The following is a 27,107-nucleotide window of genomic DNA, read 5'->3' as shown; positions in this document are numbered from 1 at the left end:
TTTCTAAACAAAATACAGTAAAATTAAAAAAAATAATTTGGCATATTAAGCCTGAGGTTTATATGGTGCTAGTACAAATATGTACGACCTGTAGCAAGGTTAATGTGGCCGTACGGCTCATGGTAGAAGACACACACAAAGAAGAGGTAGGCCAATACGAAACTCGTCAAAGAAGGCGAATCCCGTTCACCGTTGTATAGCACTACAGCTCCGGCCTCGGCACGGATCGCCAACGAAACGAGAGAGAGCGGCAGTCAATCGGTCACCGTACACGCGTGCTTTCAGCGGTGTCTCCGACAGTGTTTCGAGAATTATAAACTACAAATTCCTTCCTTCTTCTCTCTCCCTCTCTCTCTTTCTCTTTTTTTTCTAATCTCTCCTCTCTCTTTCTCTTTCTCCGTCTTTCTCCCCTTGACATATACATACGTACATACGAAGTGGATTGTTCTCTCTTTCTCTCTTTCTCTCCTCGCTATTCAGGACTCTGAAACTCGTTTCAGTCAGTCACGGATTGTCCGTTGTTCCTTCGTTGTTGGTTCACGCGTTGTTGATCGCGAGCAGCAGCTCACTGAGGATTAAAACGTGAATTTATATTTTTTTTCTTGATTCGTATTTTTTTCTTGATCGTCTGATCTTTTTGTTGAAGAATTAGTGAGTGCGCATAAACGAACGAGTGTTTATGAATATATATCTGTATAGAAGAATGCGGTAGGATGCGCATCCAGAAAAGATGTTTCTTGCTGGGTCTCTGCCTCTTAGGCAGAGTCACCTTTTCCTTAACAGCCGTCAATACTGAAATTACTACGTTACCCGGTAAGCTCTCAAGGAATAAACTCATTCTGATTGAAGAAAGTATCTTGAATTGTATATTAATAAAAAATAGCGATAACAAATTTTAGTATAAGGAAGTATTTTCAAAGATCATCATATTTCATAAACAAAAAGTTGCTCAAAAATGGGCATGTTAATTATAATATTGAAATTGTTAATATGTACAGTAAAAGCAGTACCAGTAAAAAATATCACATCTTTGCAAAAAGTCTTAAAAAATAAGATCTTGTCTTCTTATGATCATTATATCTACATAATTCATAAAAAAATTTAAAAGGAGGGGAGGGGGTATTTATCTCCCTTTTAAAAGTTATTTTATTTAAATTCCTGAATCTAAAATCTTCTAACAGTTCCTACGTCTAAAAAATTAGATTTTTTTAAAGAGATATTTTTTTATGCTTTTTAAATCCCTTAAAATAATATACATACACCTGAGTTATATGTAAATAAAAGTGTAAATATACTAATAATGGAAAAAAGGGAAGTTTATAATTTCCTTAGACTCTTTACTTCTTAATTTTAAATAAGACATTCATCGGGATATGCATTTTATTTCATTTGAGTAATAAGGCGCATTCATTAAGGCAATGAATGAAACGTAAGTTTGCGTGAAGTAGCCGGAGACCTTAATGACTGCGTAGAAAAGGCGCCCGGTTTTCTCAGATTCCCTTGCAATATTTACGTCGAACTAATTAAAAAAAATCAGTTCTGGTATTGTGATTTTTTATGTATGATTCGCAATAGTATAGTTCGTGAGATATTTATTTGTATCAATATCAGTTACTCAGTATAACAATTGTACACCGTCTTATTCCATGAAAGTTTAATTAAGAATAATTTTACTTATTTGAATTTATTAAATGTCTAAAAATATAAATACCAAACAATATTTACCTAATAAAAAAATAATAATAACGGTTGTGGGAGTCAATTATTAGTGCTATTATCTTATATTTATTTAGTTTATTACATAAACTTTGATTTGATTTCAACGAGCGCAATACAATAGAAAAAAAATTGACGTTTTGACTCCTTTTTAAGTCATCCTCAGAAAGAACCATCCATAATAACAATTTCTTATTCTACAATCAATCTCTTCGTTTCTTATAGATTTTTTACGCCGGATTCAAATATGACCTTAGTTTTCGTCTAGCATGAAAATTCCCCGAGATAGATGGAATTGAAGTGACACTTGACGCCGCCTCTCACAGATCGGGGTGCTTTTTTAATGTGAGTCCCCTTGCCTCTCACTATGCAAGGTTGTTTTGTAAACCGTGATAGATACATTGCATATTTCAGGATTGGGTATTTTTATCCCATGATATTGAGCAAATCCAAAGAACCATACAACTGTCGTTATATGAATCCCCTCATAAATGAAATAGCGGTTAATAGTAGATCATTCTCTGAACATTGAGTCGTAGATGATCCGTTCGACAAAATATACCCTCAATATTACCAATGAACTTTAGCCACACATTCATCCTTATGCAATACACCCTGATTGGAAATCATCACTTTCACCCCCTTGTATCTCGGGAATCGTGCCTATGCTCATCTTGAAATTTTACTGGGATTAATGTTTCATCTAATAGTACTATTTGCCATAAAAAAAAAGTTTTAAATTCGAGGTCCAAAAATAGGCGAAATTTACCATCACTCTTTCTCTGAAATTTTGTTAAAATTTCTCTGAAATTTTTGATGAAATTTTTCTGAAATGCTAAAATTTTGCCAAAAAGTGTTCCAAAACGTGGAATAACTTCAATGAAATTTTTCCATCAGGGCTGTGTATGAAAATAGCTGCTTGAATCTGAGAAAGCTGGTATAGTCCACGTGTATAAAAATATAACGTGTTCTTCTATAGCTACTATTATACAATTCAAAAACGCAATTGTGGATGTCCACTAAGGAGGCCTGACTCGAAGCTTTGTGGTCGGCCGCAGCGTTTCGTCCTGATCCCACACTACTAGACTCATCAGTAAGGCGATGTAGTGTGGGGCTCGCCTTAGACGCCTGGAATGAATCCAGAACGATGTTTCTATTTAAAGGGAATTCGCGTGGCTGCGGTGCTCACGCGAACCGAGTGAGTCCCGTGGACCTCTAGTGGCGAGTCGCCACACAATATTTTTCGACTTCCATAGACGATATCTATTATTTTTGGGGGGGGGAGAGGGGGTGTCGGATGTACATTAAAAATTTATTAATTTCAAAGAAGTAAAATATTTCTAATAATTTTACTAAATATTTAAATTTCGTAAACATTATATTCTTTTTGCTAATAGATAACAATGGCGAAGGTATTCTAGGAGTGCAGTCTGTTCGTACAGAATGGCGGAATGATACAACAGAATTAAAAAGTGTACATCCAGCAAAAGAAGCTGATATCAAGATTACAACTGAAGCTAAGAAAAAGTCTGTAACGGACTTTAAAGTCAAAGGCGATCAAAAGTATCAAAAATCCATCATCAATGATGACTCGCAGGAGGTTGTAGACTCCAACACTTCAGTAATGTCACCGATGTTACCTACGATTTTACCTGAGACAAAAATCGATCAATCTTCAGCGATAATAAAATCTATGGACACTATGAATATAACGACTCCCTTTCTTCTTCATGGAGTACCAATAGTCGCTGTAACAAAGACGATATTACCAACTAGTCGTGCTGTCCAGAATACGACGAGTAAGACAGTGGCAATTCCAATGACGGAAGAGACAATGTCATCAAGAGGCAGAGACTTAAATGTCACTGCTTCAGAGCCAATGAACTCATTGCACGCTAATATCACGGATCTCAGTGACATCAGCATGGATGAGAATGACAAAGAAATTGAAGGTAAATATTATAAATATTGTTGAAACATAAATAACATAAATGCCTTGATGAAATAAACTGTAGCGTTCATGAAATGTTGGCATTCCATGAATGGACATGGACACTGAGATAATCCGCGAAATGTATAGCTTCTATCTTGGAAAATCTTGGAAATCATTTCTAAAATTCTCAAGAGAGTCTTCGTCAAGAGCTTAAATAATCTGATCAATTGTCTCTAGGCGGAGAGTATATCGCACCACATAACGAAACTGCCATAAACATTTCTTCGATGTTGTTTCCGAAAGCATCAATATGTATCCATGGAAATCGCACTTACTCAGTAGGTGAAAACATTGTCCGAGACTGCGAAGAGAAATGCATATGCTCCGAGAGTGGAATTACGAATTGTCAACCGTTATGTATTTATCCTTACGTTAAAGTAGGCAGAGAGCTTAAGGATCATATGTGTCAAGAAAAATTGGTTGCTGAAGAACCATGTTGCGCCCTTATTTTCTGTCCTGCAGGTTTAGGTATGTCTTTTGCTTGACTCTATTTTTTCTTATTGTTCCATTAATTTATTTATAGACACTTATTAACATTTTAATTTGCATATTATCTGCTGTATATAGATAGAACGAAAAAATTATACATATTATATTATACTTCACAGTTTGTAATTATTATACGTACAATATATGTATAAGCAACATCACAAATGGCATAAACTATTTATAAAGGGTGTGTCAGTAACTCTGTTACAAGGCAATATCTCCGTTATTGTTAATGGTACGCGGAAATGTCTAAAGCATAAATTGATTAGTTCGAAAGAACACATACTATAATGGAAATCATTTTTTTCTCAGTCATATTCCCTGATAGCCACCTGTTTGTGTTGTTACTGTCATGTTGCCGAAAATAAAGCATATTAGTTTTCAACAAATTTAGAACAAGGTGTATAAGTCATTTGCCTGTGGTATGACATCACGTGAATTCAACATATGTTGCTGCCATTTTGCTGTGTATTTGCTGTCAACGATGAATGAAATCAAAAGTTTTCCATGAATGGAAGTCATTTTGTTGACAACAAAATGAGCAACAGTATTTCTCCGTTTGCTCTGAATCTGAATGTTTCAAATCTGCCCTCGTGTTGTTGAATACATATGATTATATATTACATTTTTCAGCAAATACACAGTAACTAGTCGAAAATTTTTACTCAGCATTAAATTGCATGATTTTGCAAAATATGCTTGGCTATCAAGGTTCTTAGAGATTTCAAGATTATCGATTTTTTTTTAATAGGACTACATATTTCTACCATAATAGCGTAAGATTGAGACGAATCCAATGACCAATAATACAATGATCTTCACGTAACTTGAGTATGAAAAAATCAGAAATTTGAGGGAATGGATGCGAATAATGAAATAAGTACAATTATAAAGATTGATAAAGGAAAATTTGTTTGTACATACATGTCTTTGTTTTCAACTTATTTTCTTTCAACATACGCTACAAAGAAAACTCCAAATATTGTGGAGATTATTTTCCAACAACAGTCTTTTACTTAATGTTCTTCCTACTAGAGAATATGTATATTTTGTGATCAATCAAGAGTGTAAATAACATTTTAATAGAAATAAATAATAATCTCCTACAAATAATTTCAAATACAAGATTTAATTTGTGAAATTCCCAGTGAATTATCTATATCCTATATATGTACAAGGTGTTGCAGATATATACTAGGCAGTACGACGGGTTGCGTGGTAAACTTTGCATAGGCAGACGCGGTTTTATAGACAATGACTGTGACTTTATAACATAAACTTTATAATATAAATAATAAAACTTTGTAGTATAAACTTTATAATGTATAAAGTCACTGTCATTGTCTATTAAACCACGCTTGGCCATGCAAAGTTTGCCGCGCAACCCGTCGTACTGCCTAGCATGTATCTGCAACACCCTGTACATGCATATATATCATATTTTTGTAGTTATTCAAACTGCTCGCCGAAATTTTTCCGGATTTTATCTAACGCAATTAAACTACTGCAATAATATCACAAGTTAAATTAAATTGACAATGTGCTGAAAACCTTAAATAAATTTTTTGCGAAACATATTACCTCGGCCGAGACTTAAACCCGGATCTCTTGTATTTCGTACGAGTGTCCTAAGTCATTAGACCATTAGACACTACAAAATTTATGAAAAGATAACATAGCGCGATATAAACCCTGATAAACCCTTCTTCAAAATCATGCGACATAAACTGTTCTTCTTGCTTTTCTCGATATAAACCGTACTTCGCATGTATTCCGACATAGACCGGTCTTCACGCCTCGCCCGGGATAGACTACTTTTCATTACTTTTTTGACATAAACCCTTCTTCGTGTTTTTCTCAATATAGCACCTTCTATGGCTCAGGCGTTGATATATGTTTGTGTCGTAGAAAACAGTGATTACTCTGAACACCTTACTTAAATAAGCACACTTGCTCAAAAACACCTAGGTGCAAGCATGCACATACGCATACAAACACGTACTCACACGTACTGACATGTACACTCACGCACGCGTTTTAAAAAATGCTTCAGACGAAAGTTTCATATTGTTTCGCACAACACTTGAATTTACAACAATATGTTCCATTAAAAAAATTGACATATATATACATATACATATGTATTTGACGTAGCTGTTGAATCAAATGAAACGTGCGTATTCAACAACAAGACAGTGACTATAGGACAACGTGTCGAAGACGGTTGCTCCAGAGTGTGCACCTGCGAAGCTGGCGGCCACTTAAAGTGTAAACCTAGGCCCAAGTGTCCTCCGAACGAGACTGTAACCAATGAGCATGATCGCTGTGTCGTATTAATCGATCCTGGGTATGATATTTAACGAATGAAATTAAGTGTCACACAAATTTAATTGCAAAATTAAATAATTTACAAACAAGGTAATAGCTAATCATCTTGATTTTTAGAGATAAATGTTGCACAGTTACACTTTGCGATGTTACTTTGAGCGAACATGAAGTTAAATCAGAGAATTCTACCGAATTGAATGTACATTTGATGGATGTAAAGGTACTAAACTCAACGGCTATCAAATTAAAATTATCGACGAAGAATCCTCAAGATGTTACTATAGAGATTTCACAGAACAATCATGTATGGAGACAACAAAATCTTGATAAAGGTGGATAAATCTTTGTTAATGAATATATATAAAGATATTATTAACTATATCTATACAGGGTGAGATAAAAAGTCCCGGATCGATGAAATATCTCGAAAACTAAGCATTTCCAAAAGAAATATTTCTTACAAGAGTTGTAGGGTTCCAAATGATCTATTCACTGATTTGGTCAGTCTAACCTTGGGTGGCGTGGCTAAAGTCAGCTCAAGGTTACATCGATTTTTAAAACTAGAACACCCTATTTTTTATTCCAGAATCTAATAGCTGGTGTCAAGAGCTTTTCAAAACACTACAATGAAGTTATTTTTCATAAAGTATATACTTTTCGAGTGACGCAAACTTTCAATATAAAATTTCAACCGGATATATTCCCGGATACTACTAATATCCGACTATCCGGTCGGATAGTAAAAAAGTGTCAGATAATACCGGATACCGGATACTTTTCGGATATCCGGTGCATCCCTAATTAAAATCCCCCCTCTCTCCGTTAAAAGATTTTCTTCATTATTCTCAGCCAAGATTTTGATTTCTTTTATCACTTTAATTATTCCTTGCTTATTGTATATTGTTACTTTTCATTTGTCTTTCTATAATTACCCTTCTTATTTGTATTCCTTCCATCTTTATTTTTTTACCTTGCTCTCTTTCTCTTCCTTGATGTTTTTCCTTATTCCTGCGATGATTCCTCCCATTGCTCTGATCCTTTATTGTTTTCTCTCTGTTAATGTTCTCAATTAAAATTTTTTGGCATGTGCTTTTTTAATCGGTTCCAGCGTTTTCCTTCTATTCAAATTTTAACCAATCCGATTATGTTAAATTCCTTGATATAATTCCAGAATTATTGTGTATCTTCGTTGTCCAATCCTACAACATTCCAAAAACCAATTTTAATTTTTCCTATTTTTCGAATTTGGTTTCTTTTCTCCTTATCTTTTGTTATGTGAAAAATAAAGTTGTACATTTATATATATTTACAGATGGTATTGTTTCGAATTTGGAACCCGCGCATACGTATTCTGTTCGCGTGGCAGAAGGAAGCTATACAAGTATACCTGGGCCAGCCATACAAGTATTTCTGCCAGCCGAAGTAGTGAAGACAAACATGTCGGAGAAAGTAACAGACAAGAACACTTGCAATTACAGAGGAAAATTATATAAAGTTGGTGCAGAATGGTATGATGAGTGTATCTCTTTCTGTACTTGCACAGAGGGTGGCAAATCTGAATGCGCTACGATAGAATGTCCTACAGATTTTGGACTGGATCTGTTGGATCCCAACTGTTTAGATTGGGAGACAGTTCCAGCGAATTTTGTCCCAAAAGCACCACAATGCTGCCCCCAGGTATAGCATTCTTCACCTTTGACATTTTTTCCTAAATTATAACTTGATAATTGATATATAATTTATTCTTTCATAACAAGAAATATATAAATCGTTCCTTGCACATAATTACACATATTCCCGTTATCGGCGTATGTTAAGTTAGTACCCCAATATTGATATTCCATAGTTTTGATCAGAGTTTCCTTTTGTTCAGACGAAGAGTTCTCTATAATTTATAACAAGAGTTCCGCTTAATAACTATTTTTAAATAATTTTTAAAAAATGGGGTGCTAACTTCTTATCGAAATTCGAGCTAGAATAGTTCTGAGCGGCTCAATAGCTTTATTTAGTGAATATCTAGAGTTCCTGCATAAAAAAAAATTTTGAAAAATCCAAAAAAAATTAAAAATTTTTGAAAAATCAATTTTTAAATACAATAGTTCTGATTAGAGTTCCTACTGCCTTTTAACGAGACGAAGAGTTCTCTGTATTTTTTAATGCGATATTCAGTTAATAACAATTTTTAAATAATTTTTAAAAAATGGGATGCTAACTTCTCAGCGAGTAGTTGGATTTATTCGTTGGAGCCTATACCAAGATTGATAGTTATTTACATTTATTTGTTTATGTATGAAATAATGTTGATGAAAAAACGAAAATATTTAAAAAACCGAAATGTTCATAAAATTTTCATTAATTTTGTTTTTAAGCTGAAAGATTATGTTCAAATAATAATATTTTTCATCGGATATTATGTATATAATATTAATTTTGTACAATTATATTTTTAACGAAAATTCTAAAAGAAAGTTTAATTTTTCTTAATAAATCTCTATATTCTAATATTAATGGTTTTAACAAATTCTAGGAAGTACACTGTAGAAACAATGGCTCTTGTACTTATGAAGGAGTCACATATGACAATTGGACCGTGTTACCTTCGAATGTCACCGGCTGCGAAAGACGTTGTTATTGCGAGATGGGCAATGTATCCTGTCAAGCTGCTTGCAAATTTGTACCAGCCCTACCACCTGCATATTTACCATGTCCTTCCCATCAAGCAACATTGACGCATGTACCTACTAATCCATGTTGCACGCAGTGGACCTGCAGCCATCCTTCGGCACAACTGCCAGGTAAATAACAACATATAGATGGAAACGAAATATTTATTCCCCAACCTCTTAATCAACTAATTGATACTCAATCCTTTAAAATGTACGCAGTATTTGGAATGATAAATACTATGCGATGTTTTTAAAGGGGAACTTCAGGGTTAAAAAATACAATTAAACTTTGGCGATTGTGTTAATAAATTATTTGAAATATTTAGTCTAATACGGTAAATTGAAAACAAAAAAATTCCAAATTTGGTTTAATGACAAAAAAGATGCGCTATGAAATTTTCTACAAGAATCAGTCGTCAAAATTAAAATTAGAGCGATATCCAAAATTAGTCTTTGCGGACAATACTTATCCCGCGAAATCCACGTGTATCCCCTTATAGAATCCAGCCCCTCAATTGTTGACAGAAACTGAGCAGATCCTGCCGATTTTGTTACGTTTTTTCTAGCAGCCTGTCAACAGTATTATGTATTACATCTAATTCTGTAACAATTCTGTTGTTATTTTGTTAGCATAGTGTGTAACAGACATTTAAAAAATCTGCTTTGTACAGACTTGGCTATTTGAGTATATTCGGAAAAACGTTTCTAAACGGATATGCTAATTATATGTGTAAACGTATATTCGTTTAAATTATAATAGCGAGCCCTAATTATAATCATATTCCGAAAAATTATTTTTTAAATATGAGCAAGAACGTCTCTATATGCGTTCCATACGTATTTGTCTCATATCACGATGGCTATACGAGATAGCGATAAAGATAAATACAACTTAGAGACCCTTTAATCAGAGTCTGGCCATCATATACGTTTTATCAAATCTCAATTTGAAACATTGTGATTCGTTTTTTCCTTACGATGTATAACGATGCACCCCTGTGGCATCGTTCTTAACGTTACCAGCTCAAATCTTTAGTTAACGACCTTAATGTACAGTACTCCGAACTCGGCCAAGCAAGCGCAAAAATCGCCGATTGAAGCATCACCGAGAACCACTTTTTTGCGACTCCGCGTCCTGGGAAAAAATACTGAGGGAAATCGGGAAATTACGATACGACTCGAAAGCGCAAAATAAAAACGACGATCGCGAGCAAAAAATCCTATTTCATTCCCGATCACGATTCCGAACGAGCCAGCACTCCGAAATCCGTTAAGCAAGCGCGACCAGCATCCGATCCAGATCCTAGACGAACAGTGAGTAGCGAGAAAAGGGAGTAGAGCATATATTTTGCCTCCGCTGAGCGTTCTCAGCAGTCGGCGAACCAGCCTAACGTTCCTGCGCACCAGATTATATAACGATTTTAATATGCACTCAGTGCACATACCAGTGTTCCCAGCCAAAATTATTGACTGTAATATATGATATACATATCGTGTATAATGAATGTAATATATTTCTTAGGAATTGTTGATCAGAAAGAAATACTTACAGCAATTTTATTGTTATAAAATATTTCAAAAAGTTGCATGCAACAAATTTAGAACCGACTTTCATTATTATTTAATAAAAATGTGTATGAAAAATCTCATAATACTGTGCCTTTTACTGTTATAATGATGTATGATATTGACTATATATTTGCATTAAATTTATATTGGTTTTTAAGCAACATTTGCTCAATATGCTTCAACGCATGCCAATATATGTATAATTAATGTTTAACTAACAATAAAATACATACTTGCCTATATTATAAAGTCATAAGTATTAAAACGTTATACAATAAAGTAAAAAATATATCTTGAATGTTCAGTTACTTCCAAAAAGTTAATATAATCTTACGTAAATAAAAAAATTAAGTGTAGAAGTAGATCGTGCCGAATGAACTGCCATACGTTCAATTAGCAAAGAAATATTTTTTTAAACATTTCTTTAACATTCAACAAAATGTATTTTTAATATTATATAATAATAAATAAATGTTTTTTAACATTTTAATGAATAGTTTAAGGAATGAGAACCGAGAACTGTTAATATTTTATTTATTTCATATTGGAGCCCAATTTTAAGAGTTTACCTTCAATTTCAGTATTATTTCATTATAACATGGGTAAAAAATCTCATTCTACGTTTTTTATTCTAATATATGTAGGATTTTTTTTTATTTACGAAAATAAAATTCCGAGAATAAATATTAAATAAATGTTTTCTTTTTCAAATTACTACAAATAAATAATTAATGTAAAATAAATATTTAATAAAATATTTAATAAATATTTAATAAATATTTAATAAATATTTAATAAATATTTAAATGTAAAATAAATATTTAATAAATATTTAATAAAATAAACGTTAAATAAATATTTTTCCTAAACTATTATTTGAGATATTAAATACTTTTAATATAAACTGTGTAAAGTATTAATAAACATTTAATAAATATTATTTTACAATAAATTGTTTATAATTAATAAAAAATAAAAATGTTACAATTAAAAACAATTTTAAAAACTTTATCTGCTGATTAAGCGAGTACGTAAGCCTGGATCCTCATACGAACAACAATCCTTTGACACCGAACGCTGATTGGAAAAACGAGTGATGGGGGTAAATTTTATCCTCACTATTGACTTTTTACTAATCAGCGCTTGGTGTCAAAGCGCTGTTGTCCTTATATGGATCCGGGCTAATTGCATAATTGCTACTTAAATAGCACCTTTTCTTTTATTGCGTTATAATGGCTTTAGGTTATCTTTCTTTGAAATTTTTATATTTTCCGACTATTTTACTTCTTTTTTCTTCTTATATATACTTCGCACTGATAATTAATGCAATAACTGAATGAAGACAAAATGCATGCTTCATGCAACCGTGATTACGATTGGAAATATTTAAATTGAATTCCGCTGTAAATATGCATGGATTCTAGACAACCCATGACTGATCACTGACAATTTCTGTGACAATGGAACTTTACTTATTGCAGGATTGAACGTGACGACCGCGTATCCCGGCTCCTTAGCTACAAACACGTTTGATCAGCAAACAATTGACAATATCAAAAGACCGAATAACAAGTCGGAAATACTCAAGCCCAGCCAGGAATCGGAGCACAGTACTTCTTTCTTCTCGGAAAATTCAAAAACCGATAAAACCCAAATAGATACTACTACTCACAGACTTCCTCACTATCCTATGGATTCAGGACATCCTACAATATCTTATAACGGACCTTATAGTCCCGACTACCTATCCACTCATCTCAATGTAGAAGACATTTTTCATTTACCCGTTTATTCCGTAAAGCCAAGGGAAAAATCAAAATCAAAATTTGATTCGAAAAAGCCTGTAGAACTAAGACCTCACAAGGAATTAATTGATCAATATTTTCCTGGTCCATTAGTACCTGATAAATTTCCCGATAAAGCCACGTCGATGCTTCCATATCCTAATGAAAATCAATCAAACTCATTAAACCTAAACAAATTAGCCCCTTCGCTAAAAGATCGTCCAATTGATCAAGCTCAGTTTATCCCGTTACATTCTCATCTCAATGCATCAGAATTTTTATTCACCTCTAGTAATAGAGAAAACATCTCTCAAACTAATTTTAATAACCAGTACGTTAACACAGCGATTGGTCTTCCTTATTATGATTCAATCCCCGTTAAATCCGATTTGATCGATCCAAATGTGATTGTTCCTATAACTTCAAAAAAGAAGACCACATCGAGTAATCTCTTTATTGATGCAGAAAAATCAAAACCATTTTCGATATTGTCTGATCGGCCAAAACAAAATAAAAAAAATCCTGATTATGAGACTTTACCAGAGAAACTACATCACCTAACAAATTCGCAACATCCTGATCTAATTCAGCTCAATCATACTCCTCCTCAAGATTACCCTAGTGTATATGACCTTCACCAACAAATCTCTGGTCAGAAACAACTGCCTACTGATCAAGCGCAATCCGTTTATTTCGGAACGATACCTACCACATCGAAAAAGACGACGAAATATCACAGCTTTTCGCAAAAAGATGAAAATGGGCAGATCACTTATCATATTCACACGCCCAATATTCCAAATACTCCTCAGCAAATTGAGGAACTATTAGCACACATCAATCAGCACGATACCAATCCAGGACCCTTCCAAGATTATTCCAGAAAACCTGTACTTTATAATGTTCCAAATAACCGTCCACTGCCAACTGTACCACTTCATATAGATGCTCAAATATCACATTCAGGACTTACGCACTTGAACCACCCGCTCGCAGCACAAACATCCAGTCAATCAGGTTCGTTCCTGAACATCACAAAAAATAATATACAGAATTTTTATTAGCAGTCAGAAATGAGCTGATATTCCTTGCTGAAAAGTAAAATAATGCTTTTGTTACCAACATTTATTGATTACATAAGTTTTCATAATTTATAAAACCACAACATTATATGCCTTTGTAACTACATCCCAAAATTTAAACTTATACAAAAATCCAATTATATAGTTAATTAAGAAATTAAATTTTATTATTTGATTGCATTTCCATCATGCAATTTGCAAAATGCATTCTTCTTTTAATACGAATATTATTTACACGTACGTATATATTACATATACAAATAGTATTCCATTTTCAGAAAAAGTTATTTTAAGTTTCGATAAGGAATATCGTCACATGTGCTGCAGATATATTTCTCAAGAAATTTTATGTATTTACATAAGAAACTTATACATTAATGCTCTTGAAAAACATACATTGCAGCATATTTGCAATTAAAGACAATTGCCGTGATCGTTAAAAAATCTTGAAATTATAAAAACATGTGAAGATGAGGAATGAATGATAAGATTAATTAAGTAAAACAAGAGATAATGAGCCTAGCACGATGTAAGTGCAGTTTAATTACCGTATTCATTCATTCATTCGATGGCGTAACATTCCAAAATCAGGACAGAGTCTACCTCTCATACGCATGCTCGTGTTGCGCATGTAGGTACATATACAGATATACGGGACCTACAATTTAACCGCGCCGGTTCCGAATGACAATTTGAGAATTGTTTTCTTGGTAACAGATACTCTTGATTAGAGTCATTCTAGTAAGAGTCGGGACGTAAACAGTCCTCTTCGGCGCCGCCATTTTTCAGTTTGTTAATGTGTTAGTGAATGTAAGTGAATAGGTGAAAGCAATTTTTATAGATGCAGTTAGGAGCTCCGCACAATAAAAGGAACAGGGAACTGAATTCAAATTCCATTTTTTTTTTAAATTAAAGAAATGTAAAAAGTGAGCAAATCGCAAAGTCAAAAAATTGTGCTCCTAATATGAGATGCCCCGAGAAATCGATAGTAAAACGCAAAGTATATCAATATTGCAACTAAAAAACTTTATTTAATGTTCCCAAAATACAAACAAACACAACCAGCGTGCGCGAAAAATAAGCATGCGATAGATTTTACCCAGAACTCTTCAGATAGTTGGAATCAAGCATCGCAGAAATAGGCACTCGATGTTCATTCCGATTGTCTTTTTTATTATTGTACAATAACATTTATACTTTAGCAACGATTTTCACGATAACATAGGAGCATGGGTTATTTCATATTATAGATACCCTAGATATCTCATATTACGATTTCCATGCCTTATGGTTTTATAATCATCAAATCTAACTTCTGTAATTAAACAATTCAACATATCCCGTATTTTTCTATTAGTACGACTTTACTCTATCACTACATGAAGCATTTATTGCCAAATATTTATTTATTAAATAATAAACAAGGTTTAAAAGCCTATCTTAATGAAACTTGAGGACATCCAAACTCTAAAATCTTGTTTTGCAATGAATACAGGCATGATCTAATAATGAATTTTCTACTAAATAGTTTTCGATCCAAGAGCAATAAATTCATGGTGTAACCAATAGATAGCGTTTATTAGTTTAGCAGAAACGCCGCTATCTCATATTAGGTGCCTTTCCTCTATACAAAAGTTTTTTCGTAATTAAAGTAGAATAAATCACAAAAACATCAAAATAACGTTAAACTGAATCGCGATTGATTACAAAATGACTTTTAGTAAAGATTTTGGAGCCATTTTAACATTATAATCATTTTTTGTTCTGTTTAAATATATTTTTCAATTTATTGCATATGATAGATTTTAGAAACATTTCTGTTAAAACATTTCATATGACATATTGCAGAATCCTTTCAGAATTGTTGCATCCCTTGTAGAAAAGTACTACTGAGCACTAGGAGTATTTTGAGGCATTACTGTACTACAGCACTACTGTACTACTACACTACTGTAGTGTTCAGTAATGCTGAGTAGTGCTAAGAACTACTATATATCCGCGTTTCGACAAGATACAAAATGCAGGAAATGAATATGCATAAAGAAACTAACTATTAATAACTTTATTTAAAAAAAAAGCACGAAACGCGGATATATAGAAGTTCTTAGCACTACTCAGCATTACTGAACACTTCTGCACTACTATAGTACTGCACTACTATATTATAGTAGTACAATAGTGCTGTAGTACAGTAGTGCCTCAAAATACTCCTAGTGCTCAATAGTACTTTTCTACAAGGGATATGAGATGTAAAAGTTTGAAACGTTTCTGAAAACTTTCCGCAATAATCGGTCCTGTATGGGTATGCTACGTTCGTGCTCTAATTACTATAAGTTTTACAATTATTGTCCAAATTTTTTAATCATCTTCAGTGAACATAAAAACTTAGAAAATTCATAGAATCGTACAAACTTAGTCAAAAGATTTGGATAATAATTGTAGAAATAATACGATCATTAAATTGAACTTACAGGCTCATTATCTCTTATTTCACTTAATTAATTTTTCTAATTCTCTGAGCCACATTTAGACTGATTTCTTAATAATAAAAATAAATTTTATCGTGGACTTTGTGAAGAAATACGGTGAGATTAGATTTAAGTTAGGAATATTAGAGCAAATAATTCGTTTTTTAAAATAATTAAAATAGTATAAAAAAAGGAGATATTTTATAAAAAGCAATTGAGCAAAATTTATATTAAAACGTAAAAAAAAGAAACGATTAAAAGCACAAAGAGATAAAATAATATTAATTTTTAGTTTTGTTGTTTTACACAGATATATTTTGAATCGATTTTAATGTGCCAACACGTTTTTTTGTTAAAAAGTTTATCTAATTGAATATAAGTCATAAACTATATCTAGTCTATCATAAACTATTTCTAACTTTTGTTGAAATGTCATACTTCGATATTCGTATGCATTGTCATCAACTCTTAAAAAGAATTGGATTTATATAGTTGCAGTTTATTTTTTAGTCTGAAATTAGAACAGAAATAATAGAAAATATGGCACAGAGTTTTAAGAGTTGTAATCAACCATTGTTAACAAAATATTCGGGAAAAGATTTAATCCATATTGACGCGCAAATAATAATTTGCCATATGTTCTTGCATATTTGTGAATTTTAAAAGAGATAGAAATTGGCTTCTACTACTGCTACAGACATAATAAATCTTCCGATATATTATAGGTATGGACCATAACATTGTACCGCCAGGTTTTTCTCTACCTGGAAGTATAACTGGATTCCCATCTCCTTCCAATGAAGTAACTATGCAAATACTAGAAGCATTAGATGAACATACAATTCGATTAGTGTTTACTGTACCTCAGATCTTAGTGGGACTACATGGAAGAGTCGAGCTACAATATACCAGTGATAAAACGTATGTATTGAAATACTGCATCAAATTATGTAAAAAGATCTTTTGGGGGGGGGGGGGAGAGAGAGAGAGAGAGAGAGAGAGAGAGAGAGAGAGAGAGAGAGAGTATGCGGAAAATATTTAAACTTTAATGTGAAGAAGTTCAGGAAGAGCAAAGAAGTTCAGAAAGAATAATAATTTTAAATATTATCTTCTGTATAAATTACCTATATTAAAATAAGTAAGATAGTATTAGTATTATGTTACCTTACACACAATTCAAATAATTTTTTTGTGCAACTACTTTCAACTCTTTGATTTATAACAATTAAATCAAGATTTACACCATAAAGATAAAGTTCCGTCTTTTATGGTTTACTAATCTATTCTACCACACATGCACGCAGGTATTTTACTGAGTGCCGAAAATAACATACATACTATTCCTTTTATTTTTTTCTTTAATTAAATATTTACTCTAAAGTGAGACACAATTGAAGTACTATTTCATCTTGTTCCACTAAATATGTTTATAGTACTTTTGTAATATCAGTTTGATAACTTGTTATAGAGAATTTTGCTTTAAATTCTGGATCTAGATATCTATCTAGATATCATCTCTTGTACATTTTTCTATATGAACTGATTTCTCGTAAATGAAGACGTAAATATGGAGAGCAAATAAAATCGTAAAAGATGGAACTTCTCAAACTCTATTTTATTTGTGACATGGAATACGAAATATTCATTTTCTATATCTCTGAATATCTTATAAGAATAATAAAATTTCTCGTTTTATAGAAATTTCGATCCATCCACGTGGAAAGCACAAGTATTTGCGCCTCCTAATGACTTAATCGCAACACCCCAACTTGAGTTTGAATTAGGTGATCTAAAACCGATGACTGAATACAAAGTAAAAATTATGGTGAAACTGAAGGACTTAACCAATAGTCCAACCAGTAAAATTTACAATGTGCGTACATTAGAAAAACGTGTCGAGGTAACGACCCTACCACCACAAATACCAATTGACGCCGAACTTAGAATAGCAGAAACGAATTCAACCTGGGTTAACGTTATATGGAAGAAATTCACGGAATACGAATTGCAATTCATAGACGGTGTTCAGCTGAGATATAAAGAATATGATAGTAAAGTTTATGCAGCAACGCCATTGATCCATCGTGCAGTAACGAATTACGTAATTGAAAATCTGAAACCATCAACCACATATGAAGTTGGTATTTATTTTATACCGTTCCCAGGACAATTAACAGAGTTAATAAGCGAAAAAACGGTAAAGTATTTTAACAATAATTTAAATTATCTGATATTGGCGATTTCATTATTACTAAAAATATTTTGTGGGGTGCTAGGTTCCACAAATAATCAAATCTCTGTAGTTTTTTAATTAAAAAAATTTTTTTGCGTAATAATCATCTGCATCATCTGAATATGCTATTATATATTATTTATAATAATCATAAATATAAAAATTCGGAGATAAACAGTTAATGGTTACATAATATTAATTCCACAAAATAAAGTGACATAACCAAAAAGAATATTATATAATGTTAAATTACTATCTATTGTAGTTTCAGATAACAACGTTTATGGAACCAGATCCCTATTCTTTCGATGTAAAAGTTGAAGTTAAAACTATCAAATCAACGGACGTAGAAGTATCTTGGAGTGGTGTGCCTTATCCAGAAGATAAATACGTGAATATTTATCGTGCAATTTACCAGAGCGACACTGGCAAAGAAGATACTAGTACCTTTAAAATTGCAAAAAGAGACTCTCACGCTAAAACTATGATCAATGATCTAAAACCTGGAACTAGATACCGATTATGGCTTGAAATCTATTTAACAAATGGCAGAATAAAAAAAAGTAATGTACAGGATTTTGTCACTAAGCCAGGTGTTCTCTTACCGATTACCGTGGCTCAACAAGGTAACAATATTCATATAGACAGACGTACACAAGGTATCCCGTAATTCACCCGACAACGCTCGTGACCAAGTAGAATGGACTAAACTAACAATAAGTCAAAAAATCCTCTACCATTTTTGCAATTTTCGCAATAGTTAACAAGATATTAATTACTAAAAATTGTCGAATATTAGTCTTCAATAATTTTTTTCTCAAATATCAACTACTATTAACTTTACAGAAAAATAGCAAGACAAAAATTGTTTATTTTCTTCTCATAAAGTTCTGAGAATTTTTTCAGAATTTTTTCAGAATTTTTTAAGGCGATGCTAAAGTCATCTGTTTTATCGATTCAGGGACTTTTTTAATTCCAAATTCGATAATAGTGACATCTTTGATTCACTTCTTACATTATATTATACATATATCGTTACAAAATGTGCACAATCTTCTTTTCCATCCTTATTTCTTAATAAGAACATAGTTTTTAAAATAACTTAATTTTTTTATATCTTTATTATAAAGTTATGTATAGGATCTTTTCTTTAGCCGGGAAATTTGTAACGCTTCCTCTACATGATGGAGATTACTATGGTCCACTAGTGGTAGTAGCCATCGTGGCCTCTTTAGCGATATTATCGACCTTGATTCTATCAATGATATTGATGAAAAGACGAACAAGTAGTAAGGCTGACATATCACCTCGTAAAACGACGTCAGCATACGACAATCCTTCCTACAAGGTAGAATTACAACAAGAAACTATGGGTAATTCATCGTTACTGTTATTGTATTTGTGGAGTAAGATGAACGCATCACTGTGGTCGATAAATGGGCCTACATCTTAATTGCTAATAATAAGTACTATTTCAGCATTTACGTTTTAAAAGTGGCCATTGTTGCATTTATTTTACAATAGTTGTTTTAGTATTATAATTTTATATAATTTTATATAAAATATTATATATAAATAGAAAATATTTAGTAAATCTTTACATTAAAACAAACACAGCTCCGATGATCTTGACTTTGACCTTGACATATGTTGCCATCCGGTAAAAAATGTTTCATACGTGAATATGTATAAATATATATAAACATACATAAATATGTGTATAATCATATATGAAATATATCCATACATGTTCATACATCCCTCTTTCTTTTGTAAAATTACTTTTTAGTGTATATAGAAATAGTAATAGTGTGTGCAAACGTACTGAAAGAAAACGAAATAGTTCTGGCAACTATTGTATAAATTTGGTAACTTTTACAATTGAAATCCCTGTTACTAGTTATATAAAGTAATAGAAACTAAAGTAGTGTTGAATGTTATAAAAATAGTCACGGTAATAAATTGTATGCACTATTACTTGGTAGTGAAATAGTGACTCAACTACATTGAGAGAGAGAGTAGTTACTTGGACTTCGTGCAAATATAACAATTACATTTTTCTAGTTTAGACGAAAACTTTTTTTTAATAAAACACTCTGTATCATGTAACTAATTAATCATTGTTGAGGTAACTTTAAGGAATACATTAATTTTAAGGAATACATACATCTTCTACAGTCTACACATACACTTTACAACACGAAATGAGGTTTACATAGGTTTAAATTATAAAGTTAAACACATATTTATATATTGTCATCATTTATATTATCATTTATATTGTTTATTTAATAATTTTTCAATTAATATAATGAGCGACTTTTGATCCTTCACTCAGGATTATGATCTTGACAACATTTGTTGTGCTTGAGGTCATCGGAATTTGTCTTCCAAGATCAAGATTTATTATTAAAATTTCACTTTAATTCTAACTATTTCAGAAACTATAAGAGATCGTTATCTAATTGAAGATAAAGTTACTTGAGATTATGATCTTGATAATATATGTCAAAGTCAAGGTCACCGGAACTGTATTGTTAACGTAAAGGTTTGCAAAATATCCATATAACGTATATATTTTACAGAGATTTATGAGTAGATTAACATTAAATGTTGCTTCCTTTTAGACCTGTGAGGCTGCAATCACAATACCCAATAGAAGAAATAAAATTACAGCAGATCATGAAATGGCTATCATCAGTGTCAAAGAAACTGCATGAAATTCTATATAATTTATTAAATCTATATTTATTTATATTAAAGTCATTAAGGAATGCATGTATTATATTCGCCCATAAGTATAATCATTTCAAGAGTGAATAGGACAATGAGACAATCCAGATGAATTTTGTTTACATTTGTACAGTTTACATTTATATTGTTAGAAATTTATAAAATAAATAACATATCTTTAAAAACTATTAAATATTATGTAAAGAACTAACAAAATTTAATAACTATTTTTAAGTGAAATAATCAATAAATAACTCAATTTTTTATTATTAAACCAAAAAAGTTTAATATTTCTTAATATTTTTATGAATCGTATATATATCTATAAATTTTCGGTGAACAAGTAATCTCAAGGTCATCATATATTTATAAAATAACTTTATTTTTGTTATTTATATTGTCTTTAAATACAATGTATTTTTCCATACACCATTATGTGACAAAGCATATTTAAAAAAAAGATTATATAATAAAGGAAAAAGATAATCTTCCTTACTTTGTTAATATTATATAATTACATGCATATATAATTTTATATTTGTGTACTAAATAAAAAAATTATTAAAAATATGTATAAAATACAGAAAGAAAGGAAGCAAGCGTTGTACAAACTTAAAAGTATGTTTTCAAACTTTCTTCCATACTTAATGGTTCAGTAGACGGAGAGAATCTTTCTACTGGTTTACCTTCTTTGTCTACAATAAATTTAGTAAAATTCCATTTAATTGCATCGGTAATGAGTCCGCCTTTCTGTGTCTTCAGCCACTTCCACAGCGGATGAGCATTCTCTCCGTTTACATCAATTTTCTCAAACATGTCAAAAGTAACATTGTACTGTTTCACAAAGTTTAGTATTTCCTCAGAAGTGCCCGGCTCCTGACCAGCAAATTGATTAGAAGGAAACGCAAGAATTCGCAAACCATTATCGCTGTATTTATTATATAATTGCTGGAGTTGTTTATAATTGCTATCTGTTAAGCCACAGTTACTGGCTACATTAACAATAATAAGAACATGGCCACGATATTTCTCTAATGAGACTTTTTTGCCCAAAATGTCGTTTGCATGGAAATCGTAAACTGAAGTAGCTGACTGCCAATTGGTATCTTGATTAAATTCTGATGATGTGGAACATTGTGTATCTTTATTCTCGCAATCTTGAGCAATGATTTCTGAGATGGTAAACAGCAGGAATATTGATGCAATTCCTATAAATAATACAATATATTAATATTTTAGAATATAGTTTTTCTTCAATTTAAACAATTTGTTTTATTTATTCTTTTTCTCTTTCATTTCTCTCTTTAAAAAAATATATTAAATTACAGAAAGAGAAAATTATAAAATAATTTTTCATACTGATATGTGTTTTTTATAACAGGTATTTATTTTATGTCACTTTACTGATCTTACATTTATTATATTTATTTTATGTGCACACAGAGCAGATATAATATAGCTAACAATAAGAAATACAAATTTAAAGATAAATAATGTTTTTTTCGAGGTTATATAAACTAAGTTCTTATTTTTCATAGTTTACCAATAAAAGATATAATAGCAACGAAGATATTTAAGATTATTAATTACGTATTATTTTGTAATTATTATTTTAAAAAAAGAAAAAGAAGCATTCTGTTTTATGATTAATTAATTTTACCAAAAACATATAAAGATGTGCCTACCATTAAAGATATTTTTAACTATATAAAACATTTAAAATGCAGAGAGACGATTTAATAGAAGTATGAATTTAAGTTAATTAAAAAACACATGATATAGGACAATTTATAAGCTTTAGTAAAAAAACTGAGTTTAAAAACATTTTACAGATTTATCATTTTATTTTATTTACCAAATTTATAATTTTTTTATAAAAATATATTTTGTCACATTAATTAGATTTTCTGTTGTACTTTAATATTGTTTTAAAATTAAAATTAAATAAAGAATTTATTTCACTTCGAATATTTTTATTTTAAAAAATGCAGATTAAAACAAAAGACTAAAATGGGAAGAAAACAAAACAATATCCAATGTATCAATATTCTATTTTTTAACCACAAATTTTATGTTTTTCAAGCTTCCACTTTTTTTTTTATACAAACAATAGAGAAAATACAATAAAACTTATCATAATAAAATATATATGTGTTAAAAAAATTTTTTAGTATATACAAATGTTTTGAAAAGTATAACGAAATTTTCCAAAAAAAATATTTTTGAAGAACAATTTTTTTGTTTGTTCATATACAATATGAAAAACAATAGCCAGCTATTACTTCTTTTCATACAAAAATTGGAAATATTTGTCTAAAAGAGATTCAAATAATACATACGTAATCAAGCTACAAAGATTAATATTAATTTCTTAAAAGAAATTAAAATTTTCTTTAAGGATACTTACGTAGCATTTTGTTGAAAATATCAATTCCGAAGTAGATGGCCGAAAATGTAATTACACTTTACTGTCGTAGTAAAAAAGTATTACTGTATCAGAAAAAAGACACGTATATTAAAATAGAACTCAGATGTCACAATCGGATCACCGCGACGCGCGATGTAACTTTATTGGATTATCAAATCGCCAGCGTCGTTCGAAGACGAAAATATATATAGCTTACGAACTTTTTTATTTTCTGGAACCTTGAAAACACACTGACCTCTATCCTTGAAATACGTATTACAGCCAATCACAGGAAATCCCGGCTCATTAATTTTCATATACAAGGCGTCCCAAAGTCTAGTATTATAGAAAATATTAAAAGAGCAAAACAAAAGCTCTTATTTATATAATTTGCTTAACATATCTACCATTAAAGCTATGGTACACAAAAACTTAAGCAGTAAATAAATCTACATTTTGAATTTGGTATTGCTTACGTTATTACCTTAGGCTATCTACTGTAACTGGCTCATTCGCTTATGTTTTTGTATGCCATAATCTTATATTTATCTCAATAAATAAAATTTATGCAGTCAAAAAATATGAATAATGATATTATGGTGTTAATGATTTATGTAGTGTCTGTACTCTGTATGAAGTTGGTTTTATGAGACACCCCGTACTTCCAATAACCAATGTTCACTGCGCCATCTAGAAGTAAATATTTACTCGAATTAAGCAAATTATCATCAAAATGACGTCAGTTCTCTCAATTTAAATCTTAAATATACTTAGAAATCAGAAGACAAACATAATCTTAGTCGCGGTTGCTTCTGATTGCATAACGAAAATACGCCCCACCACATACATGCTTGGAAGCACATAGTATAAGCCAGATAGCAAAATACCTCCACGATATTGGTACGGCGTACTATGTGTGCCGATACCGTACTTGTCAGGTACGTGCGTACCTAAAGGGTACAGCATCGATACACCGTACTTTTAGTACGCCGTACCGATAATGTACGCCTTAAGTACGCATGTTACTAAAATTAATTAATTTTATAGTTTTATTGCTAAAATAAGTAATATTATTAATATCTTATTACAGAATACATATCATAAAATTATGATTAAAAAAATAAGTTTTTTCCTGAATTCGGGAACTACTTTCATAGTACTTCGAAACGGTCACCCATCCGATTGCATACCGCCATTTGCTATATCCTTGACTTCTAAAATCGCCTGGAAACCGCTGCACTTCAATGATCCACGAACACCTGTATAATCATGGGTGTATAGCTATGATACATCTGTTCAATATATGGTCCTAATAGAAATTTGTGCAGTTCAACTGAACATCCAGTCAGTTACTGTTTAATATTTAATTTTAATGTTATAACGACTATTTTCAGGTTAAGCAATCATACACTGTACTTTCGCAGTACCAGTTATCATGTATATCGTCTTCGACTAGAGGTCTCCACAGTCTCTCTCCTCTATCGATAATGGTACGCCGTATTGATACGATACGGGTTAGGGCCTGCGCACAATAGAGGAATAAGAATTAGATATTAAGATTTCAACCTATCAGAAACTGATTACATCGGAATATATGGTTTCTGATAGGTTGAAATCTTAATATCTAATTCTTATTCCTCTATTGTGCGCAGGCCCTTATGTACACTGCTGTTCAATAATCGAGTCTCACTTTAGTCGCACTTGAGTGTAGATGAACGCGCCACCTCTGGCCTTCAATGCGTATGTACCAAAGGCATAGAGAATGGATTGCGCGATCCGTATCTAAGTAGTGTATCAAATGTGGTCGACAATAATGAGAGAGAGGTCCGTGGAAGACGGCCAATCCCCGTCTTATTCTCTCTCCCATTACACCATTGAATGGAAAGAGATAGAAATGACCGTCTGCCACGGTCCCTTTCTCTCATCCCTATCGACCATTTTCACACACGGATCGCGCAGTCCATTCTCTATGTCTTTGGTGTGTACATACATATCAGAGAGAAACCTGAGAGCGGCCATCCTGGCCTTTTTCCTGTAACGCTTCTAACTCCCCGTACACTAGCGACACCAACGTCCATTTTCGAGCTGCGGGAACTACGTACCACGTCCATTTTCGAGACCCCCTTGTCACGCCGATAAAATCGTATCGTCGAAAGTGGACGTGGTACACCGCAAATTATAGATGTGAAGAAAAAACTATTTTCCGACATATATGCATAATATTACCTTTATCTGCAATTCGTGGCTGTAGCATCATAATATAAATTTATTTATCAACAATGTCGAAAAATAGTTTTTTCTTCAAGTACGGGGGGGTCTCAAAAATGGACGTGGTACGTAGTTCCCGCAGCTCGAAAATAGACATTGGTGCTGCTAGTGTACGAGGAGTTAGAAGCTTTTTTTACATTAAAAAAAGCCGGGATGGCCGCTCTCAGGTTTCTCTCTGCTAATATGTAAGTGATCAAGTCATATAAACAAATGTAGGTTTACTAATTGATATTCAACATTTCTTACAAGGGAAGTTTCACAACTGTCCGGAACCGATTTGATTTTCCATAAAATATGTTGTTAAACACGAAAATCTAAGAGACGTATTTTTTTATACGTGCCCTAACTCATGTTTAAGGAGTTAAACCTCTTTGAAAAAAAATGGTATTTTTCTTTCCAGGCGAATATCGTCGGAAGTATAAAGTCTAAAATAAGCGCAGTGACTTCCACGAGCAAGAGACACACACACGTCCTATATTTATTTTTACTATTTCACTGATTCTTTTCCACGCAGTAATATCTGTCATAAAATTCCGTAAATGCGCATGGAACTCGTAACAAAACTTGCACAGCAGATTTAAGTATAGGTAATGCCTTGGTAATGCCAAAAATTACATCAGGAAATTTTAACAATACTTTGGTCAGTTTCCATTCTTTTTCGTGCTCTAATGAGATCGGAACTTCCTGTGAGCGCTGTCGCAACTCGTCCTTCGCAATGTTCGCCGTTCTGGCGATAGAACGAATTCGAGTTAAGTTAAAGCATGGCATACAGTAGGTAAACGACTGTATTGCCTTTATCTTCCAACATTTTATCAAATGAAAATACATACTCGTGATTTCTATTATGTAGTAAATCGGCATATTTTATTCAACCGTATGCCACGGATTCTTGGGCTACCTTTAGCTTTTCTTGCGACAATACTTTGTTACATTCTTTCTCTTTCAGTTTCTGCAGTGCTCTCCTCTTCAAACCTGAAGTACACATAAACAATTAAATTTTTAGAAATAAAATAAAAGTATCAAACTAACAATTAAGATCGCTTTGTAACCTTCATCTAATAATTCGCTAAGGCTCACAGTGTCACCGGATCTGGTTTAAAATTATTTTTGTTTTCACCTGAGATAACACAAATTACGTTTTTTTATGCAAATTTTTAGCCTGTTTTTGCCAAACATAATTACTAGTATGTAAATATATTCCAAAATCTCTATAATCACTAATCACTAGCAATTATAGTCTTCGAATAGACTTCAAACTTTTCAATCACATATCGTTGAATTAAGATTTAATTTAGCAAAAACGTGCTAGAGAGGCCCTCCACCACCCCCACCGATTTTATCGGCGGTCCTCTTTTCTTGGTAAGTATACTC

The 27,107-nt window shown here is 32.0% G+C and overlaps 2 protein-coding genes across 4 annotated transcripts; one reads left to right on the top strand and one right to left on the bottom strand.

Moving 5' to 3' along the window:
- Positions 1-474: 474 nt before the first annotated feature.
- Positions 475-21,163, top strand: sas (stranded at second). 3 transcript variants are annotated; one of them, XM_018517366.1, is made up of 13 exons: positions 475-813; positions 3,114-3,668; positions 3,887-4,171; positions 6,353-6,545; positions 6,644-6,858; positions 7,839-8,203; positions 9,054-9,321; positions 12,243-13,562; positions 16,821-17,016; positions 17,794-18,292; positions 18,594-18,954; positions 19,483-19,676; positions 20,956-21,163. In XM_018517366.1, the coding sequence occupies exons 1-13, from the start codon at positions 714-716 to the stop codon at positions 21,046-21,048; spliced, it is 4,644 nt and encodes a 1,547-aa protein (XP_018372868.1). In that variant the 5' UTR covers positions 475-713; the 3' UTR covers positions 21,049-21,163. The 3 variants fall into 3 exon arrangements, with proteins under 3 accessions (XP_018372868.1, XP_018372866.1, XP_018372869.1); XM_018517364.1 differs by having other exon boundaries at positions 3,887-4,177; XM_018517367.1 differs by having other exon boundaries at positions 3,887-4,177; positions 19,483-19,701; positions 20,956-21,033.
- Positions 21,164-21,592: 429 nt separating this feature from the next.
- On the bottom strand, positions 21,593-24,369 carry LOC108767447 (Glutathione peroxidase homolog with thioredoxin peroxidase activity). Its single transcript, XM_018517355.1, has 3 exons — positions 23,953-24,369; positions 23,469-23,804; positions 21,593-22,269 (listed from the first exon to the last, which is right to left on the bottom strand). Exons 2-3 carry the CDS (start codon positions 23,473-23,475, stop codon positions 21,674-21,676), a joined length of 603 nt encoding a protein of 200 aa, XP_018372857.1. The 5' UTR covers positions 23,476-23,804; positions 23,953-24,369; the 3' UTR covers positions 21,593-21,673.
- Positions 24,370-27,107: the final 2,738 nt, after the last annotated feature.

The sequence above is a fragment of the Trachymyrmex cornetzi genome, unplaced genomic scaffold (assembly GCF_001594075.2).
Source record: "Trachymyrmex cornetzi isolate Tcor2-1 unplaced genomic scaffold, Tcor1.1 scaffold679, whole genome shotgun sequence".
Taxonomy (NCBI): Eukaryota; Metazoa; Arthropoda; class Insecta; order Hymenoptera; family Formicidae; genus Trachymyrmex; species Trachymyrmex cornetzi.
Note: the sequence above shows the minus strand (reverse complement) of the source record. Positions and strands in the feature narration are given on the sequence as shown.

Excerpts from the sequence above, each read along its gene's own strand:
- sas (XM_018517364.1), top strand. The coding sequence starts at position 714 with ATGCGCATCCAGAAAAGATGTTTCTTGCTGGGTCTCTGCCTCTTAGGC. Across the intron at positions 18,293-18,593 it reads AGTTAATAAGCGAAAAAACG|TTTCAGATAACAACGTTTAT; the intron begins GTAAAGTATTTT and ends TATCTATTGTAG. Across the intron at positions 19,677-20,955 it reads ACGACAATCCTTCCTACAAG|ACCTGTGAGGCTGCAATCAC; the intron begins GTAGAATTACAA and ends GCTTCCTTTTAG.